The sequence below is a fragment of the Aulonocara stuartgranti genome (genome assembly GCF_965226115.1).
Source record: "Aulonocara stuartgranti genome assembly, chromosome: 12".
Classification (NCBI taxonomy): domain Eukaryota; kingdom Metazoa; phylum Chordata; class Actinopteri; order Cichliformes; family Cichlidae; genus Aulonocara; species Aulonocara stuartgranti.
This window is the reverse complement of record NC_138948.1, coordinates 9,206,282-9,220,439: the sequence shown is the minus strand read 5'-3', so window position 1 is coordinate 9,220,439 and position 14,158 is coordinate 9,206,282. Positions and strand designations below refer to the sequence as shown.

The following is a 14,158-nucleotide window of genomic DNA, read 5'->3' as shown; positions in this document are numbered from 1 at the left end:
CATTGTGAAACCTGGACGATCTGATTTCCTCGTGTCAGCATTGTTCCCACATCATCATAATTAATGTTGTTCCAGGTTCAACATTGCAAGTGACCAATCACCTTCTTGTGACGTCATTCCTTTGCGACTTCGAAATACCCGCCTTCGATTATTTCGAAATACAAGTGAAGAAGTGTGTGCTGAATCTATGAATCAAACTATCACCTGGAAACATAATTAACTGGTCCATAGCTGTGAAACTGGACATGAGTTCTTGATTCTATGGAGATTAACAGTAATCCAGAAATTTACAAATTTGTCCTGGTACATCGCGTAAATGTTGTCCCTGGGACATCGTGTAATTGTTGTCCCTGGGACATCGTGTAATTGTTGTCCCTGGGACATCGTGTAATTGTTGTCCCTGGGACATCGTGTAAATGTTGTCCCAGGGACATCGTGTGATAGCTTGTAAATAATGGAATGAAAATTATTGATTGTTATTAACTTGTGAAAAAGAAGTGTAACAAATCCACATGTTATGTTCTTACACCCTTACAGAAACTGTGACTCCTTCACAATGTCAGGTAAATGTCAACTCATGTTGAATAATCAACCAATCAAGCCTTTTATTATCACATGCAATGTTACACGTACAACTGCAATGAAAATTTCACCCCCTTCTGACCATACATATATTGCTTAAACATCACATTGGGAAGACAGGTCGGAAACAGTTAGGAAGGTCAGAAAACAATTTAATTAATAGATGAGGGGAGAGGAGGAGAAAAAAGAACTACAACCAGACAAAGCTCCTAGAAGACTGAAATGGATGATGGTTGCAGCATGCAAAAAGAAAATGATATCTGTTGACTACAGCATATGCTTTCTCACAGATTACCTTGTGGGAGTAGCTGGACCAAACTCTATTGGTATTTCAAGTTTGAAATCCCTGTTTGACCAGACTAACATTTCAGATGAGGTACCTCTTGACATAAAAATCCTTTTATGTTGTCATAAAACTAATGTTAAATTCTGCTTTAAATACACTTTATTGTACAATTTACTTAATGAATCGTGTTCCTTAGTTCTGTTTTTATTTATATGTATTTATTTATTTGTTTTATAAGGTAATAGATGGCCTAATCTATTTGCAGTGTGAGGTATGTTGAAAAGCTTGTTTGATCATAATGACATAGCATGTTTACGTTTTTTGTAATGTATTTGAAAACATAGGTGTATTTATGTTATTTTTATAGAATTTCCCTCACATTTATCCAATACCAAGCCAAATCACTGGAAAAATTTTGGATGGGTCCACAAGAGCACAAAGTGCATACTTTTTGAAGGTATGATTTGGACTGTGGTAACTATGTTCTTATCACAAAGGGTTTATAAGTTGCCACTATAAACAAACAGCATTTTCCAAAATTGAAGCCTTGTCAGAAGAACCTGAAAAATACCTTTCTGAAACCTTTTCTGTGTAAAGACTTGTTCAAAAGCAATGCACACAGATTAAAACATTTCTGTCTTGGCCAACTGATAAAGAACACCAAAAATTGAGTGGTGCGTGTTGAGTCTGTGGTCTTGATTTGTTTTGTACACACTATAGAAATTAATTAATGTAAACCAAAAATGACACTTTCTATATGTTTGTGTATCTGCAGAATTAATTACAAGTCTCACCTGACAAGCTTTTGCAGTGTCATTCTTGACAGAAAAACATACTTGTCACATTATTTTTATTTCCAGAAAAACATCTTTCAGATGTATGAGAAATTGATTGGAGCCTGTCTGGAAAACGGCAGCCACTGGACCTTGTTTGTAAGTTGCACAGATTTTGCACTCTCTCTAGTGCATGATACTTTTCAGTGTCCCTCATTAGGAATTCTCAAGGCCCAAGCCTACCATATCCATCTTTTTACAAAACAGTTTTGTGACATACCCAAGAGGACCATAGTCTATATGAATTCATTTGGCGAGTCGGAGGTCAGAAAAAGTGCGGTGTTGAAAAACTGGAGGTAATTAATTAACATATTTAACATAACATATTTAATTTAATTGAAAGCATTACCGAACGTGGTTATTGATTTCTCTATATGCTTTTTATTTGTAATAACTGCGATCTCTCAGCTCATTTGCTTCAGCAAGAGGCTGCGCTGGAGAGTGGACCTTGTCACATGTGAGCCACCCACATCAACAGGATGGGAACTCATGTGGAGTGCATGTCATAATGGTACTGAAAACTATAGCTTTAACCTATATAAGTAATGTTTACATTTTTGCCTATTCAGTTTTTAAAGCCTTAGAGGCAGGATGGTAAAATCTCAATTTTTTTTGTAGATTGAACCATTTCAGCAGTAATGCTTTGCTTTGGTTGCTCTGTTTTTTTTTTTTCTCGGGGGGGGGGGGGGGGGGTTAAAAACAAACAAACATTTCTTTGTTAATCTAATTCTTTTTGTTCTTTTTTTTTTTTTTTCTTCGTCAATTATTAGTTTGCCCAATCTCTCATTGACGGTAAAACACAAGTGGAGGAGTACAACACTGAAATCACAAAGCTCAGGTCCCGACTTTGCCACTACTTATTTTCCTCAATAGGTAAAGATAAAATTAGCTGCCTTCTTTTTCTCTAACATTGGAAAATGTAACTTGTACTTAAACAAATTATATTTTGCAGATCGAACTAGGAAGTGCAGTCAGTGCTGGTGTGTGATTGCAGCCAAAGACCGGGTACACTATGACATGTCCTTAGCCATATAGATTGTTTATTTAATGGACTTTGTTCATTTGTTTTTTGTTTGTTTATTTCTTCTTCTTTTTTTTTTTTTAATTCACAGGTGCAGTGCCAGAAATGTGGTGCATACAAGCACATGCGTTGTTCAAAGTCTGTTTGTGGCATCTGTATCTTCTGTGAGAGTAAGTCACAATATAACTAAACAACGTCCAAAAATGTTTAAAGGGAATTTTTTTTTCGTAATTTTGCCTTTGCACACCAGGACTGTGTAATTAAAGTGGACGTTTCAAGATCCAGTTTTTACACAAAACTATTTTAGACATAACTGTGTCGTATTGTGGGGATTTCTCTTCACAATTAAATTGATATAGTGCTGTTTATATCATTCTTCTTTATGTAACAGCACAGTGCAGCACAGCAGAGGGAAAGGAGTTGTGCAGCATAGTGGGTGGCTATACAGGAGGAGCAATAGAAGTAGCCAGTGAAGAATGTCATCAGGGAAAGCATCAGGCAGCGAATGACAAAGGAAAAGTTCCTAAGGGAGAGAACATCTGCAGCAAATCGACAAGTAACAGTGAGATAGGAAGACTGACAGTCAGAGATGAAGGTACACAGACTGAAGACAAAGAAAAAGAAACAGAAGTATACGGCACAAGTCTGAGTACAGATAATGCTGCTGCTGATGATGTTGACAGGATCGATGCAGATACAGAATTCCAAACTGATTCAGAAGGAACTAGTATAGTTTACAGAGTGCATGGTCGCTTATCTGTACCAAGCTCAAAAAAGAAAACCTACACAATAACAGAAGACGAGATCAAGCGCAGAATTACCAGGTTTTGTTTTTTTTACCTAATTTTTGTTTCTGAGAAAAATGAGAGCCACATATGAGGACATTAATTTGAAATTTCGATAGAACAGTTGCAGTATAATGTCCTCATAACTGTATATCAGGCACTTGTTGATCAAGATTTAGTATTTTGGTCTAAATAACCCAAAATGTGATGTCCACATGTGTGGACGCCAGGCTGGAGTAAAGTGTTAGAGCTATTTATACCTATGTAAACTTTTATACACTGGTTTTTACCTGTCTTGTTTCAGAAAGGTTTAAAAGGGTAATGTCCACAGTTTATTTGTTTATTTATTTGTTTGAATTCAACATATTTTATTAAAGTAATTGAGCTTGAACACAGAAAAAACTGAATCAAATAATCATAAAATCAAATCACTTGCACTATACTGAAGTCTAATCTACTCTGAGCTAATGCCGGTTTCCAACACTAATGATCGGGTGAAGGAGAGAGATGAGGGTGTGCACGGCCACTGGTGCTCTTATCCCTGTTCTTTGTGATACAATCCAACAGGAAAGCAGTCAAACCCTTGGACATTAGCCAAGTTAACGTTCACAAATATATACACACAGAGGAACTCTGAGCCCCAATGTCAGCATTAGCACAAACATGCCACTTCATACCAAATCTCAGTGTGAGGTCAGGTGTTAGTCTCATTCCATTATTCTGGCTATATTTTCTTACTCATTACTATTAAACTTATACTTAAGACTAACTATTAACAAAATCACACCCCAATAACTCTGTTATTACACTTTGTATTTAATCATAAAAAGGCTGGATGTTGAAACCTTTTACTTCTATTTTGTATGAGCCAGGATTCTCAACAGCTGATACTCTATGTCCAAAAAGTGACAGGTATCGTTTTATGGAGCAAAAAACTTAAGAGCGCATATTTTATAAATAATACCAACAATTACAAATGCAGACCTTTAATAGTAATAAGTAATCCTTTATTTATAATGCATAGCAATATAAAAATAGTAACATATGAAAATATTACAATGGGCACAGATGAATTTGTATCAAAAACAGCAACCAAGCCAAAGTAATGAATAACACACATAAATAACAACTGCTTGAGAGACCAAACAATTGTTGTCCCTGGGACATCGTGTAAATGTTGTCCCTGGGACATCGTGTAATTGTTGTCCCTGGGACATCGTGTAAATGTTGTCCCTGGGACATCGTGTAATTGTTGTCCCTGGGACATCGTGTAAATGTTGTCCCTGGGACATCGTGTAATTGTTGTCCCTGGGACATCGTGTAGATGTTGTCCCAGGGACATCGTGTAAATGTTGTCCCAGGGACATCGTGTGATAGCTTGTAAATAATGGAATGAAAATTATTGATTGTTATTAACTTGTGAAAAAGAAGTGTAACAAATCCACATGTTATGTTCTTACACCCTTACAGAAACTGTGACTCCTTCACAATGTCAGGTAAATGTCAACTCATGTTGAATAATCAACCAATCAAGCCTTTTATTATCACATGCAATGTTACACGTACAACTGCAATGAAAATTTCACCCCCTTCTGACCATACATATATTGCTTAAACATCACATTGGGAAGACAGGTCGGAAACAGTTAGGAAGGTCAGAAAACAATTTAATTAATAGATGAGGGGAGAGGAGGAGAAAAAAGAACTACAACCAGACAAAGCTCCTAGAAGACTGAAATGGATGATGGTTGCAGCATGCAAAAAGAAAATGATATCTGTTGACTACAGCATATGCTTTCTCACAGATTACCTTGTGGGAGTAGCTGGACCAAACTCTATTGGTATTTCAAGTTTGAAATCCCTGTTTGACCAGACTAACATTTCAGATGAGGTACCTCTTGACATAAAAATCCTTTTATGTTGTCATAAAACTAATGTTAAATTCTGCTTTAAATACACTTTATTGTACAATTTACTTAATGAATCGTGTTCCTTAGTTCTGTTTTTATTTATATGTATTTATTTATTTGTTTTATAAGGTAATAGATGGCCTAATCTATTTGCAGTGTGAGGTATGTTGAAAAGCTTGTTTGATCATAATGACATAGCATGTTTACGTTTTTTGTAATGTATTTGAAAACATAGGTGTATTTATGTTATTTTTATAGAATTTCCCTCACATTTATCCAATACCAAGCCAAATCACTGGAAAAATTTTGGATGGGTCCACAAGAGCACAAAGTGCATACTTTTTGAAGGTATGACTTGGACTGTGGTAACTATGTTCTTATCACAAAGGGTTTATAAGTTGCCACTATAAACAAACAGCATTTTCCAAAATTGAAGCCTTGTCAGAAGAACCTGAAAAATACCTTTCTGAAACCTTTTCTGTGTAAAGACTTGTTCAAAAGCAATGCACACAGATTAAAACATTTCTGTCTTGGCCAACTGATAAAGAACACCAAAAATTGAGTGGTGCGTGTTGAGTCTGTGGTCTTGATTTGTTTTGTACACACTATAGAAATTAATTAATGTAAACCAAAAATGACACTTTCTATATGTTTGTGTATCTGCAGAATTAATTACAAGTCTCACCTGACAAGCTTTTGCAGTGTCATTCTTGACAGAAAAACATACTTGTCACATTATTTTTATTTCCAGAAAAACATCTTTCAGATGTATGAGAAATTGATTGGAGCCTGTCTGGAAAACGGCAGCCACTGGACCTTGTTTGTAAGTTGCACAGATTTTGCACTCTCTCTAGTGCATGATACTTTTCAGTGTCCCTCATTAGGAATTCTCAAGGCCCAAGCCTACCATATCCATCTTTTTACAAAACAGTTTTGTGACATACCCAAGAGGACCATAGTCTATATGAATTCATTTGGCGAGTCGGAGGTCAGAAAAAGTGCGGTGTTGAAAAACTGGAGGTAATTAATTAACATATTTAACATAACATATTTAATTTAATTGAAAGCATTACCGAACGTGGTTATTGATTTCTCTATATGCTTTTTATTTGTAATAACTGCGATCTCTCAGCTCATTTGCTTCAGCAAGAGGCTGCGCTGGAGAGTGGACCTTGTCACATGTGAGCCACCCACATCAACAGGATGGGAACTCATGTGGAGTGCATGTCATAATGGTACTGAAAACTATAGCTTTAACCTATATAAGTAATGTTTACATTTTTGCCTATTCAGTTTTTAAAGCCTTAGAGGCAGGATGGTAAAATCTCAATTTTTTTTGTAGATTGAACCATTTCAGCAGTAATGCTTTGCTTTGGTTGCTCTGTTTTTTTTTTTTTCTCGGGGGGGGGGGGGGGGGGGGTTAAAAACAAACAAACATTTCTTTGTTAATCTAATTCTTTTTGTTCTTTTTTTTTTTTTTTCTTCGTCAATTATTAGTTTGCCCAATCTCTCATTGACGGTAAAACACAAGTGGAGGAGTACAACACTGAAATCACAAAGCTCAGGTCCCGACTTTGCCACTACTTATTTTCCTCAATAGGTAAAGATAAAATTAGCTGCCTTCTTTTTCTCTAACATTGGAAAATGTAACTTGTACTTAAACAAATTATATTTTGCAGATCGAACTAGGAAGTGCAGTCAGTGCTGGTGTGTGATTGCAGCCAAAGACCGGGTACACTATGACATGTCCTTAGCCATATAGATTGTTTATTTAATGGACTTTGTTCATTTGTTTTTTGTTTGTTTATTTCTTCTTCTTTTTTTTTTTTTTAATTCACAGGTGCAGTGCCAGAAATGTGGTGCATACAAGCACATGCGTTGTTCAAAGTCTGTTTGTGGCATCTGTATCTTCTGTGAGAGTAAGTCACAATATAACTAAACAACGTCCAAAAATGTTTAAAGTGAATTTTTTTTTCGTAATTTTGCCTTTGCACACCAGGACTGTGTAATTAAAGTGGACGTTTCAAGATCCAGTTTTTACACAAAACTATTTTAGACATAACTGTGTCGTATTGTGGGGATTTCTCTTCACAATTAAATTGATATAGTGCTGTTTATATCATTCTTCTTTATGTAACAGCACAGTGCAGCACAGCAGAGGGAAAGGAGTTGTGCAGCATAGTGGGTGGCTATACAGGAGGAGCAATAGAAGTAGCCAGTGAAGAATGTCATCAGGGAAAGCATCAGGCAGCGAATGACAAAGGAAAAGTTCCTAAGGGAGAGAACATCTGCAGCAAATCGACAAGTAACAGTGAGATAGGAAGACTGACAGTCAGAGATGAAGGTACACAGACTGAAGACAAAGAAAAAGAAACAGAAGTATACGGCACAAGTCTGAGTACAGATAATGCTGCTGCTGATGATGTTGACAGGATCGATGCAGATACAGAATTCCAAACTGATTCAGAAGGAACTAGTATAGTTTACAGAGTGCATGGTCGCTTATCTGTACCAAGCTCAAAAAAGAAAACCTACACAATAACAGAAGACGAGATCAAGCGCAGAATTACCAGGTTTTGTTTTTTTTACCTAATTTTTGTTTCTGAGAAAAATGAGAGCCACATATGAGGACATTAATTTGAAATTTCGATAGAACAGTTGCAGTATAATGTCCTCATAACTGTATATCAGGCACTTGTTGATCAAGATTTAGTATTTTGGTCTAAATAACCCAAAATGTGATGTCCACATGTGTGGACGCCAGGCTGGAGTAAAGTGTTAGAGCTATTTATACCTATGTAAACTTTTATACACTGGTTTTTACCTGTCTTGTTTCAGAAAGGTTTAAAAGGGTAATGTCCACAGTTTATTTGTTTATTTATATGTTTGAATTCAACATATTTTATTAAAGTAATTGAGCTTGAACACAGAAAAAACTGAATCAAATAATCATAAAATCAAATCACTTGCACTATACTGAAGTCTAATCTACTCTGAGCTAATGCCGGTTTCCAACACTAATGATCGGGTGAAGGAGAGAGATGAGGGTGTGCACGGCCACTGGTGCTCTTATCCCTGTTCTTTGTGATACAATCCAACAGGAAAGCAGTCAAACCCTTGGACATTAGCCAAGTTAACGTTCACAAATATATACACACAGAGGAACTCTGAGCCCCAATGTCAGCATTAGCACAAACATGCCACTTCATACCAAATCTCAGTGTGAGGTCAGGTGTTAGTCTCATTCCATTATTCTGGCTATATTTTCTTACTCATTACTATTAAACTTATACTTAAGACTAACTATTAACAAAATCACACCCCAATAACTCTGTTATTACACTTTGTATTTAATCATAAAAAGGCTGGATGTTGAAACCTTTTACTTCTATTTTGTATGAGCCAGGATTCTCAACAGCTGATACTCTATGTCCAAAAAGTGACAGGTATCGTTTTATGGAGCAAAAAACTTAAGAGCGCATATTTTATAAATAATACCAACAATTACAAATGCAGACCTTTAATAGTAATAAGTAATCCTTTATTTATAATGCATAGCAATATAAAAATAGTAACATATGAAAATATTACAATGGGCACAGATGAATTTGTATCAAAAACAGCAACCAAGCCAAAGTAATGAATAACACACATAAATAACAACTGCTTGAGAGACCAAACAATTTCTTTTCAACTGTTCCTTGGCAGAAAGTTAAGACAGCTATTCAGCTTTAGGTTTCAATAAACAGAAGTAATGGATGCAGTCCCTTTGAAATGTCACACAAAAGTCTACTTGTGCATATACTTAGCTTTAACTCTTCTCTTTTTTGTTTTGTATTCCAAAAGGTTTTCATTTTCTCCAGAGGATGTCTCTCTTTCAGTGGTTATCGACTGTTCACATTCATTTTCACAGACTGTTGGAATGTCGATGCTGGCCGAACGTTTCTTGCTAGAATACAATGGCCTAATTTTGCGTGCATTATCTGTCGTCTTTATTTCGTACTGGCATATACTTTTGCCTACTTGTTTTGTTTTTAAGACATTTGTATGCAGTTCATCTATCATTGGAGTAATACCCTCTGGAATGAATGCCCACTGTTTAACTGTGTCTAAAACAGCATTTAGTTTTCCAACTGCATCTTCTGTGCATTTTTTGTCTGTGCTTTCAACTACAGGAGTGTCATTCAAAGTTGATAGAGGACTTTTCAGAGACTTTTTCATTTGTTTAAAATGGCTACAAGCCACCTTCAGGCAAGCACATGTGTTATAGTGAGAGAACGTACAACAAGTGCACTGAAGTGTTGCAGCCGATGCAAAAAAACACAGATTTCCAAACAAACTTGGCATTTTTATCACTTTCAAGTCCTCACAGTGTACAAAGTAATGCCTTTCTTTCACTGCAATTCTTGCCAAGGTAGAAATGTCTGTTTCCATGTTTGGATAGATGTCATTGTCAGCCTCTGCTAATTTTGCAAGTAACACTAGATGCTTGCAAAGAAGTCCTCGTAAGCCATATGTACAGTTGCAGTAGGACTCAACAGGGCAGACATCATACACCATGTCTTCTCTTGACTCAGATGGGACTTGATATGCATTAACTCCATGGCTGTTCTTGACTGTAATTTTAAGAGCCCAACCACTTTCCATCAGTCTTGAAGCAGAGTCTGAAACTTGAGACAAGGTGTCAGCAAACCTGTTTTTCATGCGGCCCACATCTTGCAGGGTTTTTATGACTGACAAGTAGTCGTCGGCCTTCCCTAGGAGCACTTCAATCAGATCATCCAGACGCCTATTCTTGTAGCCAGATAAAAACTGGTATTTCAGGCGGTGGAAAAATCTGAAAAACAGTTATTTGAAATGATTAGTAACTGTAATTGAAGGAATTTAAAGTTTTAATCAAGACTGTATTATTTTTTTAAAAATTGGAATACCTATTGCACACGTCTTTTATAAAGGAATGCTCTGTGCCGGTTTAGCTGATTTAGGCAAATCCACCTACTCTGTTTTTTGTTGTGATAACATAAAAAACGCTGCTAGAATTTAAAGGATTTGCCTAAAACCTGTTCTGGCAATGACATGATGAACCTACTCAGTTTAGCCTCTTGGATTAAAGCATAATATCTTTTTTTCAGCAATACAATTGAATGAGGTCAAAATAATAAATCATACCTTTCAATCACATTGTTTGTTTCAGAACGAGCGTGACTGAAGCGACGGCCGTAGTCACACCACATGTGGCCAATGCCTTCCCAGTGCTTCTGAAAATACTGGCACACCAAAGGGTATTGCTTAAATGTCTGGCAGAACTCTGCTGATGTGGCTTTAAAGTCGTCCTCCTAAGAGAATTGGATGCAACAGAATATATTTCAATCCATTTAACAGACCTATTGAAATCTTTAATATTATGTATTGAAGCCCTTTTCCTTTTATTGAATAACATTAAGAATTTTAAGTTATTAATAATATGTCGTGTTTTTGTATTAAGAAGCAATTATTTCTTCCCTTACAATGGCTAAGAAGGAACACTAAACCTATAAGCATATTTGGTTTCAGCATCTGTCTGTGAAAGAATCCCACTCACAAGTTCTACTGCACAGTGGGTGACACAATGATGTTCTGCACAGCTTAAGTACTTGTTTTGATAAGCAAGATAAGAAGCCAGTTTTAGAAATTGTTTCAAAAATCTATTTTGTATCTCTCTGTAACTTTTTTTAGCAACTGAAAGTTATTATGCTCTTAGTGTAATCAAGAAATCAAAATGTGAAATAGACAAATTACACTTACAGATGTGCAAGCTTTCAGCTTACAAAAGAAAGAAATGATTTCATTTCTCTTTTGGGTGTTAGAAAGCCCATGGACCCCGGACTCTGATTTTGAAAGCCATCGATTAACAGCCTGTGAATGTAAGAGAAAAAAAGTTAATCTGGAGAGAGAGACAGAGGAGCAGCTGTACAAAAAGCATAAAAGAAAGCTGACGTCCAAAAATAACTTTGTCACTCACTGGACAAGAGGACCTGTGCATTACAGAAATCAACCAGGCAAACATATTTTTAAATGTCAAAAAGAGCTTTGGGAAGCAGCCACCAGAAGATGAGTGCACTGTGGTCTTAAATGGATGGACATAGTCACTCAACATTTTATCCCTTTATATTCATTAACCTGAGTAGGTGAATATCACAATGAGGCAAATCATGACAACAGGACCCTGTTGTAAAAATGTGTTTCAGGTGCATCTTAGACAACGTGAAAAGAAAACAATGTGGTTTACCTGCAAGACATGGTACCAGCATAGAAGGATAGCTGACTCTGGAAAAACCTTCTGCAAAGCATTTATTTCCGCAAAGTCTTTGTCAACCATAAATGCTCTACAGAAAAAAAGAAAACACTAAATGAGATTAAACAGTATGAAAATGTTTTTGCTATCTCAAAGCACCACTTCAATGCCAAATTAAACATTTCAACTCACAAGTAGATATATAAAATACTGCATACAGCCTATAGGAATAACTTTAACAACTGGAAAGGAAAGTTTTTTGCAGCCCATGCTGCAGCTATAGCATTAGATTCTGGCATGTTATAACTTTTTTGAAAAGGAATTATTTCAAAATCAATAGCTGTCAATGTATTATTTACCTCGGGGAAGTTGGGAAATGCTCACAAACTATTCCAAGAACAGTTTCCAGGGTTTTCTGACTTTCGTTGCTGACAATAGCATAGGCCACAGGGACTCCATGCCCATGATCATCTCTTACAACAAGTGTGAATAAGGGAAATGAATACTGGTTAACGCAGTGCGTGGTGTCAACAAATACTAACTGTTTTGCATAGTTCTCCATGTTTGATTTCATTACAGGTGTCTGCAAAACAATCATTAGTTCTTGGTCAGATGTGTATGGTTGATAGAAGAGAACATGTTCTTGATGTTTTCCATTAAGTAAGGTATGTACACTTTGACTGTCTCCACAGTTAAAGTGCTTCTTCCTCATCATGCAGGTTCTAACACTGTCAATGTCACGTGGTGTGACAAAATGCTCTCTGTTGTGAAGATCTCTGTGTCCATGTTCTTTGGCCCATTTATGACATTCGGTTAGTATGATGGCTGGCTTAGTTCCAAGGGAAAGCAGTTCCTCAATCTTCCTCCTCAAATCACTGGAAATATTGTTGAAATGTGCGTCTTTTGGGTCCGAAGGATCATGCCCATCATGCTTATCATATGTACGCTGCACGATGACTGTGTGGTCTTTCCAACATTTGAGTACTTTAAATGAAACATAGGCCTTACAGCCCACTGCTCTGTAGCTGTTTCGACTTTTTTTCCCAGCTCTGATGCAGTTGAATTTGTAATAGTCTCTTTTCCTGTCTTTACCTGAGGCAACATTTAAACATTTATAATGTCCATGAAGGGTTAATGAGTTCAATTTTTCTAACACAACACTGAATGGGTCCTCCTGGCATTGTGACACATGCACACAAAGTTGTGTGTCTTTTCCAGTTCTTTTTTTTTCGTCATTCAGAACACTTCTTCTAATTATGTCGTCCATTTCTGGTGGAAAAATAACGAAGGTTTAATTAGTCAATATTCATTAATTCATTTTAACTTGTTGTGGGGTTTTTTGCAATACAATGTAAATATTAAATATAATATTAAAAAAAAATATATATATAAAATAATATAAAACAAACAGGGGCTAAAAGAAGCTAAACTTTCATATGGTATGTCTCTGGCAACTTTAACATGATGTCCCAGGGACAACATCTACACGATGTCCCAGGGCAACTTCTACATGATGTCCCAGGGACAACATTTACGCGATGTCCCAGGGACAACATTTATGCGATGTCCCAGGGACAACATTTACGCGATGTCTCAGGGACAACATTTACGCGATGTCCCAGGGACAACATCTACGCGATGTCCCAGGGACAACATCTACGCGATGTCCCAGGGACAACATTTACGCGATGTCTCAGGGACAACATTTACGCGATGTCTCAGGGACAACATTTACGCGATGTCCCAGGGACAACATCTACGCGATGTCCCTGGGACAACATTTACGCGATGTCTCAGGGACAACATTTACGCGATGTCCCTGGGACAACATTTACGCGATGTCCCAGGGACAACATTTACGCGATGTCTCAGGGACAACATTTACGCGATGTACCAGGACAAATTTGTAAATTTCTGGATTACTGTTAATCGCCATAGAATCAAGAACTCATGTCCAGTTTCACAGCTATGGACCAGTTAATTATGTTTCCAGGTGATAGTTTGATTCATAGATTCAGCACACAACCATAAGTCTAGGCCTTTTAGTCCAGATTCTCTTCACTTATGTTTGTAAAATGATCAGGGAAGCTACTGCAATTTTGCCTGACCCAACCCCCGGGCCACGAAACACCCAAAAAGTTGGGGAACGCTGGTCTAGAGAACACTGGTTAGCTAATGCTGTCGTCAAGTAGCCTATCGCTAGCAAGCAAACAGCAAGCCAAGTGAGGAACATATGTATAATGCTTACCGTTTATTAAAGGAAAGTATCCTAAATTGACTTCAAATTCGGCGGACAGGCGGCGGTTTTTCGCTTCTTCACTTGTATTTCAAAATACTCGAAGGCGGGTATTTCGAAGTCGCAAAGGAATGACGTCACAAGAAGGTGATTGGTCACTTGCAATGTTGAACCTGGAACAACATTAATTATGATGATGTGGGAACAATGCTGACACGAGGAAATCAGATC

The 14,158-nt window shown here is 36.9% G+C and overlaps 3 protein-coding genes across 7 annotated transcripts; 2 read left to right on the top strand and 1 right to left on the bottom strand.

The window, feature by feature from the left end:
- Positions 1–414: 414 nt before the first annotated feature.
- On the top strand, positions 415–4,648 carry LOC309718309 (uncharacterized protein). 2 transcript variants are annotated; one of them, XM_082553404.1, is made up of 11 exons: positions 416–563; positions 873–958; positions 1,107–1,139; positions 1,236–1,325; positions 1,729–1,800; positions 1,909–1,997; positions 2,110–2,212; positions 2,472–2,574; positions 2,654–2,706; positions 2,814–2,892; positions 3,114–4,648. In XM_082553404.1, exons 1-11 carry the CDS (start codon positions 518–520, stop codon positions 3,599–3,601), a joined length of 1,242 nt encoding a protein of 413 aa, XP_082409530.1. In that variant the 5' UTR covers positions 416–517; the 3' UTR covers positions 3,602–4,648. The 2 variants fall into 2 exon arrangements, with proteins under 2 accessions (XP_082409529.1, XP_082409530.1); XM_082553403.1 differs by having other exon boundaries at positions 415–958.
- A 255-nt stretch (positions 4,649–4,903) lies between these two features.
- LOC309718307 (uncharacterized protein) lies at positions 4,904–8,233 on the top strand. Of its 2 annotated transcripts, XM_082553402.1 has the most exons (11): positions 4,904–5,003; positions 5,313–5,398; positions 5,547–5,579; positions 5,676–5,765; positions 6,169–6,240; positions 6,349–6,437; positions 6,550–6,652; positions 6,915–7,017; positions 7,097–7,149; positions 7,258–7,336; positions 7,558–8,230. In XM_082553402.1, the coding sequence occupies exons 1-11, from the start codon at positions 4,958–4,960 to the stop codon at positions 8,043–8,045; spliced, it is 1,242 nt and encodes a 413-aa protein (XP_082409528.1). In that variant the 5' UTR covers positions 4,904–4,957; the 3' UTR covers positions 8,046–8,230. The 2 variants fall into 2 exon arrangements, with proteins under 2 accessions (XP_082409528.1, XP_082409527.1); XM_082553401.1 differs by lacking the exon at positions 4,904–5,003 and having other exon boundaries at positions 5,036–5,398; positions 7,558–8,233.
- Positions 8,234–8,312: 79 nt separating this feature from the next.
- Positions 8,313–14,158, bottom strand: LOC309718302 (uncharacterized protein). 3 transcript variants are annotated; one of them, XM_082553396.1, is made up of 5 exons: positions 13,940–14,158; positions 11,686–11,782; positions 11,202–11,312; positions 10,587–10,753; positions 8,313–10,254 (listed from the first exon to the last, which is right to left on the bottom strand). In XM_082553396.1, the coding sequence occupies exons 2-5, from the start codon at positions 11,773–11,775 to the stop codon at positions 9,207–9,209; spliced, it is 1,416 nt and encodes a 471-aa protein (XP_082409522.1). In that variant the 5' UTR covers positions 11,776–11,782; positions 13,940–14,158; the 3' UTR covers positions 8,313–9,206. The 3 variants fall into 3 exon arrangements, with proteins under 3 accessions (XP_082409522.1, XP_082409520.1, XP_082409521.1); XM_082553394.1 differs by lacking the exon at positions 13,940–14,158 and adding an exon at positions 12,051–13,027; XM_082553395.1 differs by lacking the exon at positions 13,940–14,158 and having other exon boundaries at positions 11,686–12,044.

Coding starts and splice junctions, on each gene's coding strand:
- LOC309718309 (XM_082553403.1), top strand. CDS start 746: ATGAGGGGAGAGGAGGAGAAAAAAGAACTACAACCAGACAAAGCTCCT. Junction 959..1,106: donor AGACTAACATTTCAGATGAG/GTACCTCTTGAC, acceptor TTGTTTTATAAG/GTAATAGATGGCCTAATCTA. Junction 2,893..3,113: donor CATCTGTATCTTCTGTGAGA/GTAAGTCACAAT, acceptor TTTATGTAACAG/CACAGTGCAGCACAGCAGAG.
- LOC309718307 (XM_082553401.1), top strand. CDS start 5,186: ATGAGGGGAGAGGAGGAGAAAAAAGAACTACAACCAGACAAAGCTCCT. Junction 6,438..6,549: donor GCGGTGTTGAAAAACTGGAG/GTAATTAATTAA, acceptor GCGATCTCTCAG/CTCATTTGCTTCAGCAAGAG. Junction 7,018..7,096: donor CTACTTATTTTCCTCAATAG/GTAAAGATAAAA, acceptor TATATTTTGCAG/ATCGAACTAGGAAGTGCAGT.
- LOC309718302 (XM_082553394.1), bottom strand. CDS start 12,958: ATGGACGACATAATTAGAAGAAGTGTTCTGAATGACGAAAAAAAAAGA. Junction 10,754..11,201: donor AGCTGAAAGCTTGCACATCT/GTAAGTGTAATT, acceptor CAATTCTCTTAG/GAGGACGACTTTAAAGCCAC. Junction 10,255..10,586: donor ACAAACAATGTGATTGAAAG/GTATGATTTATT, acceptor ACTGTTTTTCAG/ATTTTTCCACCGCCTGAAAT.